This window comes from Macrotis lagotis, chromosome 6, assembly GCF_037893015.1.
Source record: "Macrotis lagotis isolate mMagLag1 chromosome 6, bilby.v1.9.chrom.fasta, whole genome shotgun sequence".
Taxonomy (NCBI): domain Eukaryota; kingdom Metazoa; phylum Chordata; class Mammalia; order Peramelemorphia; family Peramelidae; genus Macrotis; species Macrotis lagotis.
Window position 1 is genome coordinate 53,050,208 of NC_133663.1, and position 23,216 is coordinate 53,073,423.

The following is a 23,216-nucleotide window of genomic DNA, read 5'->3' on the forward strand; positions in this document are numbered from 1 at the left end:
GAATTAGACCTTGCTAATCCAATTGAGTCATCCACTAGAGAGAAAAACACTATATCCAAGGGAAGTCTCGAAAGAAGGACTTCCAGGCTATAGTACCAAAACATTATATATTAATTAACCATGTATCACCATTAATTAACCATGTATGCCTTCCTCTCATTGCCTTTCTCTCATTCTGTTCGAAGTTTGAGTCTACTTTCCTCATGAATATGTTATATATTTCATATATATATATATGTATATATGTATATATGTATATATGAATGGACTCTAGAATTTTGGGGGTTTTATGTGGGTATATTTTATAATTACATTTCAGTAAATACCTCTTCTAAGACCTAATTAATTAATTGAATAATTGTGAGTGGAAAGCATATTGGTGGGAGTTCATGAGCATTAAACATGCAGATCCACACTTTATCCCCAAGACATCAGGTAGCCAACATTCTCTGGAGACCCAATATTGACTGTTAGTATAAATTGGAAAAATAAGAATAGAGATGCTAAACATTTACATGTCATTTACTTCCATTTGAATATAAATTTCTTACATACCAGGAAAATATGTGTTATAGGCACACATAAATATGCATATATACCTACATATGCTTTTATAAATTTATACACACACACACACACACACACACACATGTTTTGTCTTTATGTCCCAATGTCTTGAATGTAATAGTTATTTCTTTAAATGCTTGCTGAGTTGGGTAAGATTAGACTGGATTATTCTGATGCTCTTACTATTGATTCTAAGGCACTTTCTGAGTATTGCTTTGGCTGACAGTATTTGCTTAGATGATATGACCCAGGACATGAACTGTGAGCTCAAGGTAAAAGGGAAGAGAATAAGCATTTATATGGTGTCTCCTATATACTAGGCACTATATAAATTCTTTACAAATCACAGGATAATTGATGATTCTTGCAACTGCCAGAAAAACCATCTTGTAAAAATAATAACTTTTTGGATCAAAGATTTCCTAGAATATTGATTTTTAAATAATGATCTGGAAACAGTTTCAGTTTTGTTTGGTTTTTTGGTCACTGGTCAATGTAGAAATATTAGGTATCATAGCTGTAAATCCATTTTGTGTCATAAATACATTAGGCTAAAGAACAAACAATGGTTGGTCAGTTAGGAAACAGAGATGCTTATCTAACTCTACTATTTAAATATAAAGATATATTATTATAGTTTGCTAAGTTCAGAGCATAAAGGAGCTCTATGTACCATACTTTGCTATGGACTCTGGGCAACCCTCTCTAATCTCTTTATTTGGCAAAAGGGAGATGATTTCCATTTTCTCCTTAAACATTCTCCTCTGTGAATGTTCTCAGGATAGCTTATGGGAGCATTCTCCAATACAGCTCTTTATTAGCCCATTTAGCAAAGTAAATTCTGATATGTCTATTGTATTCTTGCCACATAAAGTGGTTAACAGATTACTGGAATGAGTCATTTACATTTTACCAGCTAGAAATTATGAGCATTTAATGAATGTACCCTCATCAGTCATTATAATGAGTCTCTTTCTCCTGAATTTGAAATATATCGATCATTATCATGTTTTTAGCAGAAATTACACTTGTCTATCTTTCAAGTTAAGTGATGCCAAGGGGGGAAAATGTGATCTGACCTCTTGAATTAGAATCTCTAACAATTTAGGGTCTTCAAGGGCAGACTATTTAGCTACTGTGTAGGCCAGCTAGATCCGTCTTGGTTTAGCTAATCCCAAAATAACTCTGAGATCTGGAGTCAGGAGAAATGTAGATTCAAATCATACCTGCAACACTATTTTTCAACCCTTGGCAAGTCTTTGGGCCTCCCTAAGTCTTGGTTTCTTCATCTATAGAATTGAGATAAAGAAAGGAATAGTGGGAATTTTTGTTTTACATTCCTTTCTATTTATAATGGATTTTATATTTCTTGCCTTCTCAATGGTGGGGGAGAGGGAGAGAATTTGGAAGTGAAAGTAAAATAAAATTAATAGAATGGAGATACCATTGTGTCCTCTAACTACCTAACAGAATGATTGTAAGGATTCTGAAGATGATCTGCATGACAATCCTGAAAATGTCATATTAGACATCCTCTGACAATTGAGTACTAACGGGGTGACTCCAGAGGGGTGTGGTATTAACCAATGTTGTGTGGTATTCATCATTGTCATGTAGCCTCCTTGAAGACTACCTCAGTAAAAATGAAGTCATTTGCAGAGCAAAGTCCAGATTAACAGTCGTTTGTTATGTTTCAGCTCTTTGAATTCATGAACTTCTTGGCGGAGAATGTCATCTTCTGCTACATGGGCCTGGCACTGTTCACGTTCCAGAATCACATATTTAATGCTCTTTTTATTCTCGGAGCATTTGTATCCTTTACAAAAAAAATATTTCAAATGCAACCCACTAGGTATTAAGTGAAAGGGTAAGTGCTTGGACAGTTCAATTCTTAGGTGTAAATAAATTTTCAGGGCATGAGTTCAAATCTAGGGAGGAAATGTCATTTTTATTATTTAAGTGCATAAAAAATAAGTGAACCTATAGGAACCTGGGGTCCTGGTTGAGGCTTAATGATTCAGAGTAAAAGGCTTAGAAATTTGAATGTGTCTTAAAGCAGAGGTCAAAGAATTTGCAATAACTTGTACCCTACAGAAGAGAAAGTTAAAGATTATATCTGATTCTTCTTCCTGAGCACAGGAAATGGAAAATTAGGCTCAGGGTACAAATGGAATCAAGTTAGGTATAAGAAAAATTTCTTGGCCATCAGTATGGTAAAGTGTTGCAGCTGCTCTCAAGAACAATAAGAAAATTTCTCTCATATTCAATTAATTCATTCAATGAACATTTATTAAGTGCTCTCTGTGTCAGACATTGTAAAGTAGTGAGGATAAAAAAGGGACAAAAGACAGTTTCTGCCCTCAAGGAGCTTATAACCTAATGGAGGAGATATTTCATATGTGTTTGTGTGTTTGTGTGTATGTGTGTGTATTGTGTGTGACTGTGTGTGCTTGTATGTATATATATATATATATGTATAATAGTAAATAAAAGAAGGAAAACTCTTTAATTAAGAGATGCTAGGTAAGATTTCATTTGGACATAAAATTTAAGTTGGAGTTTAAAGGAAGCCAGGGGAGTCAGTAGTCAAAAAGAATAAAGGAGAGCATGCCAGACAGGGATAAGGTTAGGCTTTTGTATGTTCTTCATTCTCAAAGTGGACCATGACATTAGAAAGGAGATGTCATGAAAGTGAATTGGATTTAAGGGAGGGAGGGCATGCCAAGTCTCCAGTATCACTCTCTCCTCCAGAGCCATCAGGGTCCAGTGGCAAGATCAGGAGATCAGGATGACTGGAGACAGCCCTGGATGAAGTGGAAGACCTTGGCCTTCTTAAGCTTAGGTTTTTCCTCAGTTTCATGTTGTCTAAGACAATTCAGCAATTAAAGTGCAGAGGACAGACACAGAAAATGACCAGAGTCAAGAAATGAAATGTCTTGTTCATGGAACAGGAGGCCAGGATCACTAGAGAAGGAGAACATATGGAGGAGTAAGGTATAAAAAACGACTATAAAAGTAAGAAGGGACTGGGCTAACAGACTTTTTATGCCAAAGTATATTGTATTTGCTCCTAGAGGCAATAGGAAGCCATTGGAGTTTATTGAGTAGGAGATAACATGATCAGGCCTGAATTCTTGAAAAATCACTTTAGTAGTTGAATAGAGAATGGATGGAGTGAGGAGAGATTTGAGGTGGCCAGCAGCCTATTGCAAAAGTCTGGGCATGAGGTAATGAGGGACTGTAACTAAAAGGTGGCAATATTAGAGGAGAGAAGGGGGCAATTGGAGAAATGATAAGGAATAAAGGTGAAATCTATAGAACTTGGCAACAGTTTGGATATAGGGGTATTATTAAGCCTTTAGTAGAAAGGTAAACAGTTCTGTTTTTGACATGTTTGTTTGAGGGTTCCATCTAGTTCATAATGTCCGATAATATGTTGGTGATGTGGGACTCAAGAAAGAGACTAGGGCTGGCTAGATGCAACTAAGAGTTGTCAGCACAGTGGTGACAATTGAATCCATAGGAGCTGATGAGCCCACCCAATGAAATAATGTAGAAAGAAAGAGCTGTTAGGGGACATCCACAGTCAGTAGGAATTTGCTACAAGAAAGGAATATATTAGAGAAAGATATCATGGAAAAGCAACAGTAATGAAAGAAAAAAACAATACTAAAACATTTATTTTATGTATTTTTATTACATTTATGTGCATGTACATATGTGTGTGTAAGTATATATGAGAATGTGTATATGCATAGACATACAGGTAGATAGAAGACCCTTTAATGATGGGAAATATGAGAGAGAAAGGGCAAATTCATAGAAGTAGGAAAGAACAGGAAATTGTGAATAATCCAATTTATCTAGAGTATAAATGCTGTGTGAACCTAGGCAGCATGGATGCATAAGAACTGCAAGGTCCCTGTATTACTAATAAAGACTGTTAGATGGTGCTGTATAGTCAAGAAGGTCTGAATTCAAATCCAGCCTTAGACACTTACTAGCTATGTAAGCCTGGGCAAATCACTTAACCACATTCTGCCTCAGTTTCCTCAACTTAAAGTGAGAATAATAATAGCACCATCTAACAGATTGTTGTATGTATCCAATGAGATCATGCCTAGCATTTAATTGTAACTATATAAATGGTTATTTTCTCCCAAGTTTTACTTAACTGTTTTATTTTGTTACAAGAGACTGCTCATGGGAGTAATTTGTAAATGTGGTGATATATATATAAAAAACATAGATAAAGCTTTAACTGTAAAAATTAAAAACAAAACCATGAAATAGTTCCATCTGGCAGCAATATGAAAAAAGGGGGGGGACAGAGAGTCAAAGAAGGAAGCTATTGCAATAGTCTAGGCAGGTGATAATGAGGTAAATTCATAAGAAAATGAATGTGCTTATATGTCGGTTTTTAACAACTAGGCCTAGAATTCAAGAGTGTCTATTAAACCAGTTTTAGTATTACAAGCACAGCTCAACCTGACCAAGAAAAAAATTAAATGTACCAAAGAAAAAAGAAGAGGAAAAAAAGATTGCTAGACACAGACAATATAAACCGACAGCAAATGAAATGGTAATCATGACTAGAAGTACGTGGAGTCTCCCTGAAGTGTTGCTTGGGGAGGTAATGCTATTTCCAGTTGAGCAGCTCATGCTTCATATTTTATAGCAAAGCAGAAGATGTCAGTCATCTGAGATACAAATGGGATGAAGAAATGGAGAGTGATTGAAGCAAGATAGGGGCAAGGCTATGTCCAAAAGTCATCCAACAGCCTGTGATATTTACGATGTGGAATCGGGAATATATCGAAAGAGGAATTTCTAGAGCCAGTTTCATGATTACTGCCCTATTTATCCCCCATTTGTGTGTGTGATGATATATTGGCAACACTGATATCATATCTTTCCCCTCATTGCCACATTTTCCTCAATGTTATCTTGCATTTGACTGACAGTCAGCAATTTTAATAGCAAGAGCCTGCAATATCTATCCCCTCTCCTTCATCTTGAACTTGGGCCGGAAACAGAAGATCCCCTGGAACTTTCAGCATATGATGATGTTTTCAGGTATGTATGTCAGTCCCATTGGTATCCATGCTCCTCTTCCATTCCAACCTCTCCCAGAAAGAAAAAGATCTGCAAGTAGCCACAGCTTCTGCTCTCTTCCTCTCACCTATAGTACATTAGGACCCACCTCGTGCTCATTAAGTTATGTCTAGCACCAGGTGGATCCTCTCTCAGTAAAAATAAGGACAGAAACCTCTCTGAGGAGTGTCTTGCCTTCACTGTATCCAGCTCCCGCCCAATCCAGAACAAAGAGCAGAGTTGGAGGAAACCTACTTATAAGGTCTGTTGTGGGATCACTGTCTTGTCCAGAAATTTGAATCATAAGCGTGCAAGCCCAATGATGCATGGTAATCCAAATGCAGCTGGTGCCTGCCAAAAAAAGTAAATTACTTGCCTATACCCCATTCTCCATGGATTCCCCCCTCTTCATCAACAGGTCCTATAATTGACAGGCAAGCTCTGATTGTTTAAACAAATTGCTAAAAATCTCTTCTTTAAAGCAACAGAAAATGAACTCGGTGATGGCAAATGATACAAGATCTACAGAACAAGAGAGTTCAAATTTATGTCCTACTTAATTCTCCCCCATTCAGGGTTCTTAACCTGGGAAAACATGAACATTTTCCCCAATATTTTGAAAACTATATTGCAATATAATTGGTATGTTTTTTAATACTATATTTTTATTTAAAAACATTATTCCCAGATGGGGACCATAGGCTTCAACAAACTGTTAAAGGATTCATAACCCAAAAAGGGCTAAGAATATCTATTCTGCACCAACCTTTCCATTTCCCCAGGAGCCTGTTCCATACATTTGCTTCTGTCTTTGTCCCTAGACATACTAGCACCAAGCATCTGAAACACAGGATTTAGAGCTGGAAGAAGTCTTAGAGACAGGCAACAGAGGAAAGAGAGCTAGTTTTAATCAGAGAATTCTTACAAAAGAATTCAAAACCTGACTGCCACTTCTTGTATGGCTTTGGAGGTGTTATTTGTCCTCTCAAAATCTATGTTTTCTCATCTACAATAATAAAGAATTCAATTAGATGACCTCTAAGATCCTTTCAGGCTCTAAATCTATGATCATCTAATATCATAATTCAGTAACCTTAATTTACCTATGAGTAAACTGAAGAACAAGAAGGTTCACTTGGTTGTAAATTGTAGAACTGAGATTGAAAACACAGATCCTCTTGATTCCAAATCCAGTTCTCTTTCCTCTACCAATGAATAAATGACCATTTGTTAAGTTGCCAGGCACTATGCCAGGGATACAAAGAAAGTATAGACCTTGCCTCAGAAATCTCAACTCTCTAAATTTCCATCAGGGTAACAAAAAACATAAACAAAATCCAGCAACTGAATTCCAAGAAGAGATATGAATTAATGGATAAGGAAGACAAGTTCCCATATGTTGTCCAACCAAGTGCTTCCCAACATGCCCAAGAGAAGGTCACTATTGGAATAAAAGACCTTTCTGACCCTCAGTACCCACCATATACAGGCCTGGCCTTCTACTCATTGGGAGAGTAGTTTGAAACTGATCTTCTTAGCCTAAGGTAGCTAAATCATCATCTCATTGCCAGAACATTTCTGGAAATGCTAATATAATAACAGTAATAATAACCTCCATTTATTTAGCCCTTTATAGTTTATAGTTTACAATTTAATAGCCACCTGTCTGTGGTTGGATGACTTGGTTGATTGGCAGCGATTCTGCACACAGCTGTGGATTTTCCAGAACACCTGGCACCTAATAGCATGAGGGAATTTGTGAGGGGAAGAGAAAAGAGAAAAGCAAAAGGGCTTTAGCTAAGAACCAGTTCAACACTCAAAAAGAAGCTGCAGTGATGAGACAATCTTATTACTGGAGACTGTATGAAAAGAGGTACCTTGGAGAGTGAACCAATTCTGAAGTCTGGAAGACCTGGGTTCCAGTAGTCTCCCTGACCTTTATTGACTGAGTTGGCCATGAACAAGTTATCAAAGTTCCTTCTATCCAAAGTTATCTTCTGTTTCTTCATTTTTTTCTTTTTGAACATTTATTACTTCTAAATATTCCCTTTTTATGCTCCTATGGATCCTTTTCCTCTATTTTAGAGTTTAGGGCTTAGGGCTATAGTTGAGCCATTGGTCAGTATAGTTAGTGACTTTTGGAGCATAGTTTTAAATTGCTTTTCAGAATTGCTAGACCATCACATCTCCACAAAGAATGCATTGATGTGATTGTTTTCCCACAGCTTCTCCAATGTTGTTATCTTCATCTTTGCTGCTCTGAAGAGTATAAGATAGAATCTCAGAGTGGTTTCTAATTAGCAATTCACTAATTATTATTGATTGGGAGCCTCTTTCCCTATGGTCATTGATAGCTTAGATTTCTTTCTTTGAAAACTGCCAGGAGGCTTTTAAGACTAATGTAGAAACAAGTTGCCAAGACACATGAACGGAAGGAATTTCTACATAGGGAGTTCCTCGCACCAAAGAAATCACACTTCTGGATTAAAATGAAAATGTATAATAATTGCCCTATCATATTTTGAGAAATATTTATAGCATCAGGAGAACAGTGCATTCTTTTTTCTTACATAAAACTTCAGAACATCTACTAAAAACAGCACTGATTAAGTTTTTGAACCAAATTTTAATTCTCTTTGTGTGTTTGAGGCAGAGCTTAAGACTTTTTAAATTAATGTGAGAATACGAAGTTATTTTTGGTTACCTGGGTGGTTAACTGTAATCTTGACATTCATTTTATATATGGTTTTCCAAATTTACTTCTGAACTTCCAACTTTTGGCTTCAAGTAACTGGGAACTGGGAAAGATCTCCATGATGTCACAGCATACCTAGCCCATCTTGATCACAGAGCCCTTGGGAAGCACACTTATTAGGAAGAAGTGAACTCATCAGACTTAGAAGGCCAAAGTCTTATGGACAGAGTTCTGCTATATTCGGGGACAACAAAATGTAATTTGATAAGAACTATAATTTCAATAGTGCTGTAAAGTTTGCAAATTGCCATATATCACACACACTATATATCATATATATTGGGGGGGGGGGCAGGCTGAGGGAGACTGAGTGACTTGACCAGCATTATCTGGAGAATAAGCATCTGGGGAAGGATTTCAATTCCAGCATTCCTGACTCCAGATTTAGCATCTATACACTGTGCTATCCAACTGCTTTTATTTCACAAATTGAGTCATATAGAGTCTTTCATATCATACTCACCTATATGTACCCTATATGGTAGATAATGTACACAGTTAAGAAATAAAGTTATAAAAAAAAAAGGACTAGAGAAAGTGACACAAAGAAATTCTTTGCAAGTCTGGCATAGATTTAGCCAGAAATAATTTTAAAGATTACTATCTCTCATCTGCTGAATGGTCTCTTACATTGGTACTTGTGCAAAGTCTCGTTAAATGTATTAAAATGAGGCCCTGCTTTCCCAAATGGCAAGGCTAGCCTGTGTATTCAGGACCTCTGAAGAAGGTAGATTTTGTTCTCTGGACTGTGGGTAGTTAAGAGCTGATCAAGGAAGTTTACACTTCAGGAAGGAATTCTAAAGTCTTCTTTAAAATTCAAGGTCAGGGACAGCTCTGGCATATCATGTGTCACCCTGCACAAAGAGCTTCAGAAGAATGCTACACTTCCCCCCAACTTTTCCTGCTGTTCCCGAGAGCAGCCCCTGCTAATGCTGTGAGTAAGCAGTCTGTCCTCCGTATTCAGTTCCCTTGAAATGAAAAAAAGCAATGCCTGGTGGTTTATAGTGGAGGAAGAGAGATGGGCTCCATACAAATTAGCTTCCCTATTGAGGTGGCTCAGATTATGAAAGCCCAAATGTTTGTCTTAATTCAAGGCCACGTGCTGGTGCTACTATTTTTGCTTAATTTAAATAAGAGCCAGAGTCACTAAAAGGAAGACAGAGAAATGTCAGGCCCAAGGCAGTAGTGGCAGCCTTCCTGAAGGGCCTCCCCATTTCGATGCTGAGTTTCCATTTCTGAATTGTTTACGGGGCAAGGAAGAAAAGAGGGAGGAGATTTGCAAAGGAGGGAAGATGACATGAAAGAGGGTCAACTAAGCAGCCTTACAATTAGAAACCAAAGTGTTTGGGTGTCAGTTTACTCTAGTATTAGGATGATCAGCTTTCCCAGATCCCCTTAGTACACCGGTACATATGATTACATATTTAAGAAGTGTTGGAAGTGGGTTTGAAACCTCCAAATCTAATGCCACTAATCCACAATGTCCCTTATCAACAGCCAGAGTATTCTCTGCATCTCTGCCATCCATTCGCTCCCCAGAAATTTCCATTTAGCAAATATTTTGATGATTCAGATAATAAAGAAAACCTAATTTGCTATTTACAACAGTATAATCCTTCAGAACTCATGCTCAAAGTTATCACACCAATTATAGAAAGGGAGAAAACAAATTCAAAAAATAAGAAGAAGAAAAAGCCTCAAAGTATTCTCATCTATTGAATGCAAAAGATTAAAAAACATAGTTACTGCAAGCAAAGAGAAACCAGCAAAAATTATTTTAAAGAAAACTAATCTAATTATCTACTGACTAAGCCACGTTTTCCTTGGTTGTCCCCAGTTCTCACTGAAATCAGTGGGAAGTGGGCCGGCCAAGATGACTACCTAAACTGGAGACAACCTAACTCCCTCATATCTACTCCAAAAGTTCCCAATAGACTGAATAATGATCAAGAAAGCCAGTGAGAAATTATAATAAATGATATTTTCCATCCCAGAGTTACACAAAATGCCAGCGATAAACCCAGTCAATAGAAAAGGGGAACCCTTAAGTATAAATATACAAGTATGACAGAGACAGGATATTTCTAAGTCTATATTTGATGGCAAAAAAGTAATCGGTTACCCTAAATAAAACCTCAATGTAATAGAAAAGTCATAGGGCATCAAAGAGATGACCAAAACTTATTGCCCTCTGATACCTGGAACCCTTGACCTGGTCCCCTTTAGTGTCTCATCTAGCCCCCCTGAGTCAATTTGTTTCAGACCAAAAAAAAAACTTGTTGATTGATTAACTAGTTTTTGTAAAAAGAAACAGTTCAAAGCAGCATTGTGAACAGCAATTGGACAGATATAGCATGGAGTTATTATTTGAATTGCAGAATCCATTAAGCACATGTGGTTTTAAATGCTGAGAAGAATTGTTTGTGATTACAATATGCTCAGAAAAAATGAAAAAAAAAGCTTAGATTCTCTGTCAGTTCGAAGCCATGTTGCTTTCACCCATTATATTAAAAAGATTCTACATATCCACCTTTGAAATAAAGGCAACTTGCAGGCATACTGTTGTAATCAACAAATTGGGTTTTCTTTATTATCTGAATCATCAGAATGTTTGCTGAATGGAAATTGCTAGGGAGCGAATGGATGGCAGAGATGCAGAGAATATTCTGGCTGTTGATAAAGAGACCATGTGGATTAGTAGCACTAGATTTGGAGACAGAAAGACCGGGGTTCCAGAGCCACTTCCAACACTTCTTAAATATGGAATCATAGGCATATTATTAAACCTCTCTGAGCCTATATTAATGAATAAAAATTAGAAGAATAAAATTTATTACATCTACCCTCCAGGCTTCTTGTGAACACATTAGAGAGTGCTTTATACCTCTTAATGTACTATATAAATTTAAAATGTTTATATTGCAAATGGAATGGAGGTAGACCAAAAGAGACCAAACTCTCACAGATTCTCTGCCATTCAAGAAGGACTCTAAGAATGGTTTTAACCACAGTTACACACACACACATACACACGCACACACACACGTCAGCCTGGTGAAATATAGATAGAATCTGTAATAAATCTGATAATAAAGTCATGGCAATACATAAAAGATGCAGAGGCATTGTGGTCTCCATTATTGGATGGAAGACTTAAATGAGTGAGTGGCTCCTAATTATCTCCAGGATAGGAACTCTTAACCTTTATGTAATGGACACCTTTGTCAGTCTGGTGAAGTGGATGGAAGCTCCCCTTCAGAATAATGTTTTTAAATGCAAAAAATAAAATGCAGAGCATTACAAAGGAAATTTAATTATATTAAACTGCAGTTATCAAAATATTCATAAATAAATCAAGTTCATGAACTCTGCATTACCCAAAAGTGAAATGTATACATCTCTGTTAGGCTTATCAAGCTTTTCACAACTGGGCCCCAACCTCTTTATTCATCCTTGTTATAAATTACTCCCATTCCTGTCCTCCTCAACCCAGTCAAAGAGGTCTTCATTCTGTTCCTCACATATGACCTTCCATTTCCCCTCTCTGTTCATCTGTACTGGCCAGCCCTCATTCCTTTACCACACTCCTTCCTCTCCCTACCTCAGAATATCCCTTATTTCCTTCAGGATATAGTTCAAGAGACACCTTCTATAATAAACCTTTCCTAACCCTCCCCAATTGCTAACGTCTTCTCTCCCTGATAACCCTGTACTTATTCTATTTTATCTATTGGTATATGCTTATGATGTCTTTCTAATAGAAGGTAAACACTTGAAGAGTAGGGATCATTTCTTTTTTTTTGTTTAATTCCAAGAACTACGGCTCACCTTTGCTGGAAGCTTAATAAAAGTCTGTTGATTGATGGATAGACTTATTTGATCACAAATCCTTTGGATTACATAGAAGTGTTATTCAAAGAACTCACTGAAAGCCTGGGGCCTCTAAATCCCTTCCCCCAACTAAAAGATATATCTCATAACTCAAACCTGAACATGAGTGCTCTCATGATAGAGAAGGCAAAAAATCTTAATATTGTCAGAGCTGATATGAAAGTAAGTTTTTTTGATACCACTGACCTTTGCGTGGGAAAGATCTGTTCCCTTTCCTTTTTTACAGGACAATTGCCAGTGCCCTTTCATGTTCTTACTCTCAGTTCCAACAGTGACTTATCACTAAAATTAATATAGGAATCCAAATGCTGTAAATCAAAGTTCCTATTTCTTATGGGAGATATGTTTTGATCTCCACTGAAACAAGTTTGCACATGTAAAATGTCATAGTGCTACTTAGGCATTTATTGAGTGTGAGAAACTATCTTCCCCTGGAGAGATACTGTGGTTAGAAGTCCACAAACCATAGATATAGCCCAAGAAAAGTGTTGCCTTTAGAGACATTTTGAAAATAAGTTTGCAACCTACAAGTACATGCAAGGTCTACTGTTCTAAAACACCAAATAATGAAAGATATCACTAAAAGAAAACCCATTACCACTTTCATATCTCTCTCTCTCTCTTCCTTAAAAAAAATAATGAAAGGATTCAGGAGAATAACCATACAGCAATATCTCTGAAATCTTTGGCTCATATAGTATTATTAATGATTTCAAAGAAATATTTCAGATTATGACTATACCAGGATCACTAATTGATACTCTCTTATCTCTTCTTGGAACCAAGCTTCTGTCATTTTTAATAACACAAGATTTAGTTTTATTTTTTGTTGTTTTTCTGATTTATACTGTTGTTATATTCTGCGTATTGTTTTAGAGTAAGCACCCCAGGTGTTCACATGGACTATTTGTGCCCAACCTGTGGTAGAGCATTCCTAGCTCACATTGATTGGTCTGATCAGTCACAGTCAGACACGCTGTAATTTGTCTCACACATTTGTCTCATTTTGTTCTTCTTCGATAACAAAGGATGAGAACCAACCAACATGTTGCTTTCCTACCTCTGCTTCCTTTGAATCAATTCATGTTTTCTCATATTTCTCTATATTATTCATAGTCATTGTTTCTTATGGAAGAACCATATTCCATTTCATTCAGGGACCATGATTATTTCCCTGATTAGGGGTCATCATTTGTTTTTAATTCTTTGAAATTCAAAAAAATGTGCTGCTTTACATATTTTGATATATATATTAATCAATTAACAAAGTATTTATAAAGCACATAGACTGGGAACTGAGAATTTTTTTAAAAATCTAAAAATCTCTGTTTTCTAGGAGTTTATATCTTCTATGGGATCTTTCTTTCTATCTTTCTCTCTCACTCTGTACCTAAGAGGGGAATCTCTGAATTAAAAGGTATGAACATCTTTGTCACTTTCCTATAAGTTGACTTTCTAAAGATTTAACTGAAATGACCAGCTGGTTATTTGGGCCTTGAATTAGCATGAAGTTAGGAAATCATCATCCTAAATAGATTAAAATTTACAAGTAAGATATAAACTTACCCATTTTTCCAACTCTTCCCAGAAGGTATCTATGCAACATTCAAAGGAAATATATTATATTAGCTCAGGGCACATTATATGTGTGAATGAATATCCTTAAATTTTAAATCTGAATGAAAGTAATGCTATTTTTTTCCCCAAAGGCTATTCCCATTCCCAAATTCATAAGCCTTAGATAATTTCAAAGATTTCATCAATTTCATTGATGCATTGGGAATTTTAACAAGCATAATGGTTCCCTTGTTGAATCTTAATAGTATTGAATTTTTCTTGATCTCTGTTAGTCTTTCCTTTACTGCCCTATATTTGCTATCACAACTGTCATTTAAATTTATTCACCAGTTTAGCATCAACCTACTCACCCTCATGAGAATAAAATCACAAAGCCAGGGGCTTCTATGTGTTTATATGTATCATGGTGCTGATAAAATTTAATTTGATTAACAATCACCTTTCTTAGACACCTCCTTAGCTGGAGGGAGTATTCCTCAACTACAGTATTCTCAATGGTGTAATTTTGTCACATTTCATTACTGATTCCTAGCTGAATGAATGGGGAGGAGACATCCCATTTCCAATTATGCTCACACTAGTGTAGGTATATTCACCAAAGGGGTCATGGAATTGAGAGGAGTGACTTTAAAACTGAAGGAGGACTTTTAGGACACAAGTTTGGTTCACTTCCTCTTCATGACATAGAGATGAAATCTCTCAAATACGAGAGAATAAGAAAAAAGAAAAGTGTGATTTCCTAGTGGAGCGTCATTCCAATAAGGATCCTATTACTTAGAAGGCAAAAAATGAGCATATACCAAATGGTCAAATAATAGCTATTGGTGAGAATAAGAGAAGTGTGTAAATAAAATTCTTGGGGTGGAAGGAAGAGTCACTGAATCAAGGAAAGCTTTGAAGTTAGCTTTATAGTTGATCTTCAAAAGATGAATAGGAATTCAAAATGGAAGACAGAAGGGTTCATTCCAGACACAGGGAACGATTTAGGCATAGATACAGAGACAGAAAAGTGTGCAGTACATACAGCAGACAGGAAAAAGTTCAGTTTAAGAAAACAATATCATATAAACTGGAATAATAGGGTGATGATAGAGTTTAGAAGACCTTAAATGTCAGGCACAAAAAAAGTCATTTTTTTTCTTAGCATAACAGAGGGAATCATTGAAGAACTTTGAGTGATATAGAGCTATTCATAAGACAAATCAGGTTTGCAGTGAACTGAATAATGGATTGTTGCAGGAGAGACTGGAGCCAGAAAGATCTGTTAAGAAGCTGTTATAAGTCTACACCAAGGTGTTGCACTGTGGGTAATGGCAGGGAGAATTTATTGAAAAGAAGAGATTATAAAAGTCCCATGAAAAACATAGAACTTGATCAGAATAGAAACAATGTGATTAAAGGAAAAGAAAAGGATTTTTTTCAACTAAAAAAAAAGAAAAAAACAGCAGAGAAAAATAGTTTTCACAAAACAAGATTCAAATCACTGTTTCTAGCCCTAATTTCACATCAACATTTGAATCGATTGGACAGACTTTATCAATTTTCTTAGATCACTTGTTCTGTTGCTCTACTATTAGCTCAAATTTAACATTTCTAAATTATCTTCCTCTAAGACCTGTTCACCATACCAGCTTCACTGCTGACATCACCGACATCAGTCTCCCAGATTTACAAGAATAAAATAAATTGTAATCTCTCTCTGTCCTTCACCTCTTGGGTTCAAAAAAGTTGCCAAGTTCTGCTGTCACATTCCTTAAAATATCTCTTAGGTTTTCCACTTCTTCCTTTTCATTCTTAGCTTAATCTAGGTCTTTATCTTTCTCATACAAAACACAATAAAAAAGACTTGTAACCAGTTTCCCTGATTCTAGCATCTTCCCTTTCCTCTGCATGCTACATATTCCTACAGATACTTTTGCAGTGTCACTTCTATACTCAGAAACTTCTAGCAAGGATAAAAACAAACCAACAGACAGAAAGAAAAAAAATCCCTTACAGACCTTTGAGATCTGTAATAATTCATCTCTAAAATCTAATTTTTTCAAATTCACTTCTTTGTACACTCCAATGAGAACTCTCTGTCCCAGCCAAAGTGATCTTCTCACTGACCCATATTATGTTTGTTCCTTTTGCTTACTTGTATTCTTTCCTCTCTCATCTGGAATGTCTTCTCCTTTTCTGTCTGTTTAAAAAAAAACCTTCATATATTTCAAGGTCCAGTTCCCTGTTTTTATTTTTTCAATTTTGAAAATTCTTTGACAAGTATTTATTTTTTCTCCTTCCACTCTACCCTCATCCCAATGGGGAAAAGAGAAAGGAATGAAGTAAAAACCCTATAAACAATTGTGTGTAGTCCAACAAAACAAATTCCAGCATAAATCATGTCCAAAAATGTATGTCTCATTCTGGAAGTTGAATCTTGCTATCTCTATATCAGAAATTGTCAGCCTGCTTCATCCTCAGTCCCTTAAAATTGGGGTAGGTCATCCCACTGATCAGAGGTCATAAGTCTTTCAATTTGTTTGTCTTTATAGTGCAATTTTCTTAGACTTCTTTCCCTTCAAGGTTATTGTGAGGGAAGTACTTTGTGTTCTTATTATCCACCTGCCAGCTCATTAACAAGTTCATTAAAGCAGGGATCACATCTTCATCCTTCTTTTCTACTGCCCCACCTTCAATTTTATTCAGTCCCCAGTAAATGCTATTGAAATAACCTGAAAAGCTTCTTAATGATATTGAAATAATGTCAGACCCTCCTGAATAGAAGGTTGGGTAATCTCTTTTCACCCCATTTCAAGTCATGGTCCACATTCCCAAATGATGACAATGAGACCTTCAAGTTCTCATCCTTCCCTCCATAGCCCATGAGAAATCTCTTCAGGAATTCCATTTTTCTTGATATTTTCTGCCAAATATATTTTTACAGCAAAAACAAATGCCTACCCAGGTTCTGAGATGAGTTTGGATGGACATTCTATTGAGTCAATCCATCAGTACATTTACCTTAGAATGACAATGCAGATGGAATAGAGTTGTGCCTAGTACTGACATGGAAGAAGAAAACAGGTTGAGCTATTGACATTGCACAGCACTTTCAGTATGTTCAAGCAACTCCCCTCTGCAAAAACCCTTTTAACACCAGATTTTCCTGGTATTGCTCCATGGCAGGGAAACATATAGCAACCTAAGCTCTGAAGAACCAGAATTTCAATAGACCCAAAGGTCTCAGAGCTGCAAACATCTAGTTGGCATCATAAGTAAAATGATGGACTTAAGTAAAGAAGACTGGAGTACAAATTCAATCTCAGATATGCCAGCTGTGTGGCTCTAGGCAAGTCACTTGAACTATCTCTGACTCAGTTTCCTCAAATGTAAAATGAAAATAATAATAGCATCTCTCTCACATACACATGGGATTGTTGTGAGGATAAGATGAGATAACATATATAGGATGCTTTGAAAACATTCAAGTTATGTAAAACCTAGTTATTACAGTTGTTATAAGTGGAATACACATCTAAGCTGAAATAATTTGCCCATGGGAGACAAAGGAAATATACGATCAGAAAAGGAATTGGGTTGGTCATGTAACAAAATCTGGAAGAAAACAGATGGATGGGCTGATTAATGTATCATTGCACTCAAGTATTAAAGACAAAGGAAGACCTTCAGTATGATGGGTAGATGCTCTTGGCCAGAAAGAGAACACTTGGACAATAATCACACAAGGTGAGAAGGCATGCAAAGGTTACGATCTGCACCAAAACAGTGTTTTGTGCAAAGTAAATGTGTTAGAAATGCCTTTGCAGTCATTCATTCATTAGTTCATTCAATCATTCATCCATCCTAGGGTATAGCCATATCAATGAAATGACAGACCTACCCATCAAAGTATTGAAATACCAAAGACTTTTTGAAGCAAAAAGGTTCCTGTGCCCTAAGCATAAGAATACATCTGAACTTGATCTTTACTCAGTCGTATCCAAACTTATAAGATCATGGAGGAGAGGGGTGGAAAATACAATTATTTTTGTCCTTTGCTACAAACGGGAAGCTACACATTTTCTGATGCTCAGAACACTGTTACATACACAGTATCATTTGGTTCAACATTCTCCTATAGTTATGAAAACAGCATCAACATAATTAACCTAAGAATCCCTTGGAGTCCAATTTTAGATGAATCCACACTTAATTGCAGGTGATTCTGTTTGTTCCCTAAGACAATGTTACCTTTTCAGCTTAATATATGAAATCTGTCAAGATTTCTGCAAAGCAAAACCACTTAATGTGAACCTAGATTGTTTCATGAGCCTAAAAACAAATTAGCATTTACAACAGCAACCAGTTGATAGCATAATTGAAAAGCCCAAGAGGAAACATGCCCCATGAAAGATGGAGGAAGTCACATAGGGTCTTGGGTCTCCTTGACTTTTATTTTTGTCTTTTGTTTCTGATATGTCATGGCACTTGATTTAGAATTAGAGTTTTCAAATGGCCACAGTAGAGAACAGCATGTGTCATTGGCAAATCAGTTGAAAGAAGACAACTATGTATGAACTAAGTAGTGGGCTTTCTATGACTACTCAACAAAAACCCTGGGGAGAAAATGATTTGTGAGAGGGAACACAAGGAAAACAAATCAGAAAGGGTGGAGGAGGATGCTGGTCAGCCCAGAAGGAGAAGACATTTGATGTAAAATATGTCTAAGATAGAGCTGCAGAGGATAGAGAGCAGCTCTTGCATCTAAGAAGACCTGGGATTCAACCTCACCTCAAAGACCTAATATTTGTGTGACCTTGGATGAATCATTTCACTCCTCAGTGGCTCATATCACTTGCAGATCAATCATTGGAAGAGGAAGTTTTGTTATTAGGGTTCCCTTTGTAAGGAAGGAAAGAAAGAAGGAAGGAAGGAAGAGAGGGAGGGAGGGACGAAATAAGGAAAGAGAAGGAAAAAAGGCAAGGAAAAAAAGTGATTTGCCCAGAATAACACAGATAGTAAGGGTTTGAGACCATGTTTAAACTCAGATCTTCCTGACTCCAAGCCTAACACTCTATCCACTGCACCACCTAGCTACCTCTAATTGATAAAAATTTGGTTTTTTAGTCATTTTTAGTTGGGTCCAACTCTCCATAAACCTATTTAGGATTTTCTTGGCAAAGATAAGTATCTTTTGCTATTTTCCTTTCCAACTCATTTTACAGATGAGTAATCTATGGTAAACAGGGATAACGTGACTTGCCCAGGGTAAAACAGTTAATAAAGTATCGGAAAACAAATTTCAACTCAGGAAGATTCATCTTCCTGATTTCAGGTCTGGAACTGTATCCAATGTACCAACTAGCTGCCCTGGGCTCAATCGATAGAATTAAATAGGGATAAATATAAAGTCTTAATGTCACTTTAATATAATAATAATAATAAATGTTTAAATGGCATGTTTAAGGGTTACAGAGCACTTTACAAATATCTCATTTGTAACAATATCTCTAGTTGATGTCAATAGTCTTATATGGAAATCATAGATCTAAGAAAATAAGAAAAATATCTTTAAAGAGGACTTCGGAGCTGGAGGAAGAAATCCATAATATATTGAATAGTACACAGAAAGAGAATAGATACTATAATCTATTCATTTATCCTTCTAATTAAAATAACTTCAGACCAATTTTTCCCCGGAATGAAATCAAAAAATTGGAATTTAGCGGATAGCCACATACTGTGGATGGGGCTGGTCTTGGAGTCAGAAAAATGAAAACTCAAAGTCTGTCTGAGACATTTACTGATTGAATGATCATTTAATTTGTGCCATCTTCTCATCTCTAAAATGAGGAAGATAGATTCATTGACCTCTTAGATTCCTCCCAACTCCAAATTCATAGCTCCATAATCCTATCAGCTTATCTGTGAAACCAAGGTTTATTAATATAGTAGATGTACACAGGTGATAGATTTTTCCAGTTCAAAAATAGTTTGGCAACATTCTGGAAATAGGGGAAATCTTACAAGTATGGACAAGGGCATATATATAAATTAAAATTCTGTCAATCCTAGTTTAGGGACTGAAGAGAATTTGGAAATGATCTATTCCAACTTTTTATAAGATAAAATACTGAGAATACTGAACTACAGTAAAGTTAAGTTACATATCTGAGGTCATGCAACAAGTAGATGTGTCTAAACTTTCAGCCTCAGTATTCTCATCTAAAAGATGAGGAAGCTGGGGAAACTCAACAGGAAGAAGAATAAAAGGTGACCTAGAAGGTACTTTCCAGTTCCAAAACTAAAGTCAGTATTTCTTGAGAATTTTTAAAATTAACTTCCATTTCTAGACAGCAATGTGAGCTTTAACCCTGTGAGATAAGCATTACAAACATTATCACCACTTTATAGTAGTCATTTCAGCAAGAAATGATTAGCACCTACCATATCCCCTGACACTGGGGATACTATTGTTTAGTTTTGTCTGACACTTCATGACCACAGTGGAAAATCTTCCACTATCTCTCAATATCTGTCTAGTTCCTTCTTCAGATCATTTTATAGATGAGCAGGCTAAGGCAAATAGGATTAAGTGACTTGCCTAGAATCACACCTCTAATAAGTATATGAGATGTTATTTGAACTCAGGAAGATGAGTCCTCCTGATTTCAACCCAATCTTTTATCCACTCTACCAACTAGTTGCCGCATTGGGGATGAGAAAGAGAGAGAGAGAGGAGAGAGAGAGAGAGAGAGAGAGAGAGAGAGAGAGAGAGAGAGAGAGAGAGAAAGAAAGAGAGACAGACAGACAGACAGACAGACAAGTCAGTCTCTGCTCACAGGGAACCCACATCTAGGGATTGAGACTGAAAGAAGCTATGATTTGCCTATGATTATATCACTAGTTAGTGTTGGATTGAGGACTGGAAAACAGGTCTCTGTTGCACTTTACTGTCTCTTTTCTATCTTTTTGATGGCCTCAATTACTTAATGAGATCTAAAATTCCCTGACTTCAAACCCTACTTAGGTTTTGGTGGTGAGTCCCATTTAACTGACTAGGATTCTAGTATTAACAGATGAAAGTACATAGATGGGCAGGGATCTGTCATTTGTTCAGGCCTCCAGTGTTTTGTAAGTAGCCTTGACATTGTGGAGGATGCAGAGGACAGGATGAAATAGCATTGCATCTTTTCCAGAGTTCTAAATGAACTAATACTTTTACAGCAAACCCTGGAGATTCACAGTTTCACAGGTCAATTTTAAATATTTGCAGTTTTCAGCACCAAACCACAAAGCCAATTCTGCAGAAAAGTGGTGGTAGAAACTCAGTCTCCATTTCTCTCCAAGGCTCCCCTATTTCAGTGGCCTTTTTTGGTTCTTAATTGCATCAGGAATGAGCTTCCAGAAGATGCTAATGGCTTTTTAATACCTTGCAGTTTGGGCTTTAAATAAGGGCATTACTCCTTTTCCCACAGGTATAGTACAATATGAGGAAAGTTCATATTTTCAGGGTTCCCCTACAAAGAGAAGGACAAAGATGTGTTTTTAGAGATCAGAATAGCAAGTATTCTTTTTTAGCATCTTCTTTAAATTATGACCTGCCAAGGCACAGCTAATTTAGATGTAAGAGGACTATTAATGCTTGGTTAATATAATAATAATGATACATTATTGAAAATGTTTTAGGAAGATTAACATTTACATACTTGTTATCCATTGAGAACTATAATATGAGCTCATCTTAAACATCAAATCAAATCAAATGTACCACATTATTCTATTTCTACCTTCCCTTGAACACTCAGAATCCCAAAGCAAAATATAAATATTAACTGCCATATCTCCTAATACTCCCATAGTGCAATTATGGAGGATTGTCAGATTAACTGCAATTCTTAAAGGAGAGATGAAGGGGGCTAGTTAGTCCTTCTCAGACCATAGAGGTATGGTTTATTCTTCCTCCTCCAATCCATCTTTCAAAGCTGCCCAAGTGATATCCCCAAAGCTCAGGTCTAAACATTTCACTCCTCTATCTAAGATACTTCAATGGCTCCCATTTGACTTGAGGATAAAACACAAACGAACCCCTCTGTTTGACCCATAAAGCTTTTTACAACCTAGATGGTACAGATTTTCATATATAATAAATGTTAATCTCCTTAGAGGTAACTCTCTAAAACTATGACACAGAATTGGTGTCAATCTGCATTGAGAAAGGGAGTTTTCTTATCAGGAGTTTATCATACTTAGGAAGTCACCAGTGATATCCAATAAAAGAATCAAAAATATCCTTGCATGCTGGCTAAACTAACCTCTTTACCATTCTTCATATATGATAGTCCCTCTTCCATTTCCATACCTCTGAATCACACCTGGAATGCATGCCCAAAGACTCCATCTGTTAATGATGCTATTTGCTTTCCTCAGGAGAGGACTATAAGAATAAATTAATATTTTGCAAGACCCTTTGATGAAATGTACCCTGGAACTATTGAGGCATTTGGATGATAACTGGCATTCCTCATTATTTCAATAGCAATGCTCATTTCTGGTGATGGAATACCCTCATTGTGACCTCAAATATCCAGGAACCCTGATAGATAAAAACTTTTGATTAATAGTCCAAATTTCACCTTCCTTATCTTCAGGCCATTTCCTTGTCTTTCTATCTGAGATAACTGAGAATAGTTTCCTTCTTCTATTTTTTCTTGGAGATAATTTGTAAATAGAGTCATTGTCATTTTAAATATCATTTGTTTAATCCTCTGAATCTTTCTCTTCATTGCATAATTTTCACAATAGAGAAATGATCCCCCTTGTATTTTCTAAATGTGGAATAAAAAATATTGATTCTTTTTGATTCCAGAACTCTCAAGTAATCTCTTCTTTTCATTTGGTACATGTTCATCTGTAAAATACTTTAAACAAAAGAAGGAAGAAATGAATTCTTATAGGACTAACTTTCGCAGCTTAATCTTGAGATGAATAATTTATCCCACATACCACAAGCTAATTAACTAATTCATGTGGGATCCAAGTACCTTATGTTAAAACTAGAGCATTCAAGAATAATATAACATTTGTTTGCTTCATTTTTCTGTCTCTGTATACTTTTATTTGTAAGTAATTTCTCTGAGTCTCAGGTTTCCTAATTTTTATAGATAAAAATATGACAAAGGAGAAGGCAGCTAGGTGGTGCAATAGATAGAACTTCCTTTATAGAGTCAGGAAGACATTAGTTGTAATACAGTCTTAGATATTTCCTAGATGTATGACCCTGGGCTAGTTACTTTTGACTTTTTGACTCAGTTTCCTCATGTGTAAAATGAACTGGAGATGGAAATGG

At 36.3% G+C, this 23,216-nt stretch overlaps 1 protein-coding gene across 1 annotated transcript in view; it reads left to right on the forward strand.

Annotated features, from left to right (window-relative positions):
• SLC9A9 (solute carrier family 9 member A9) overlaps positions 1–23,216 on the forward strand; it is a 738,251-nt gene that overhangs the window by 463,573 nt on the left and 251,462 nt on the right. The window contains exons 10-11 of the mRNA XM_074191139.1: positions 2,265–2,378; positions 5,532–5,643. Of these exons, the coding sequence (XP_074047240.1) occupies positions 2,265–2,378; positions 5,532–5,643 (226 nt within the window). The remainder of the gene's footprint in view (positions 1–2,264; positions 2,379–5,531; positions 5,644–23,216) is intronic.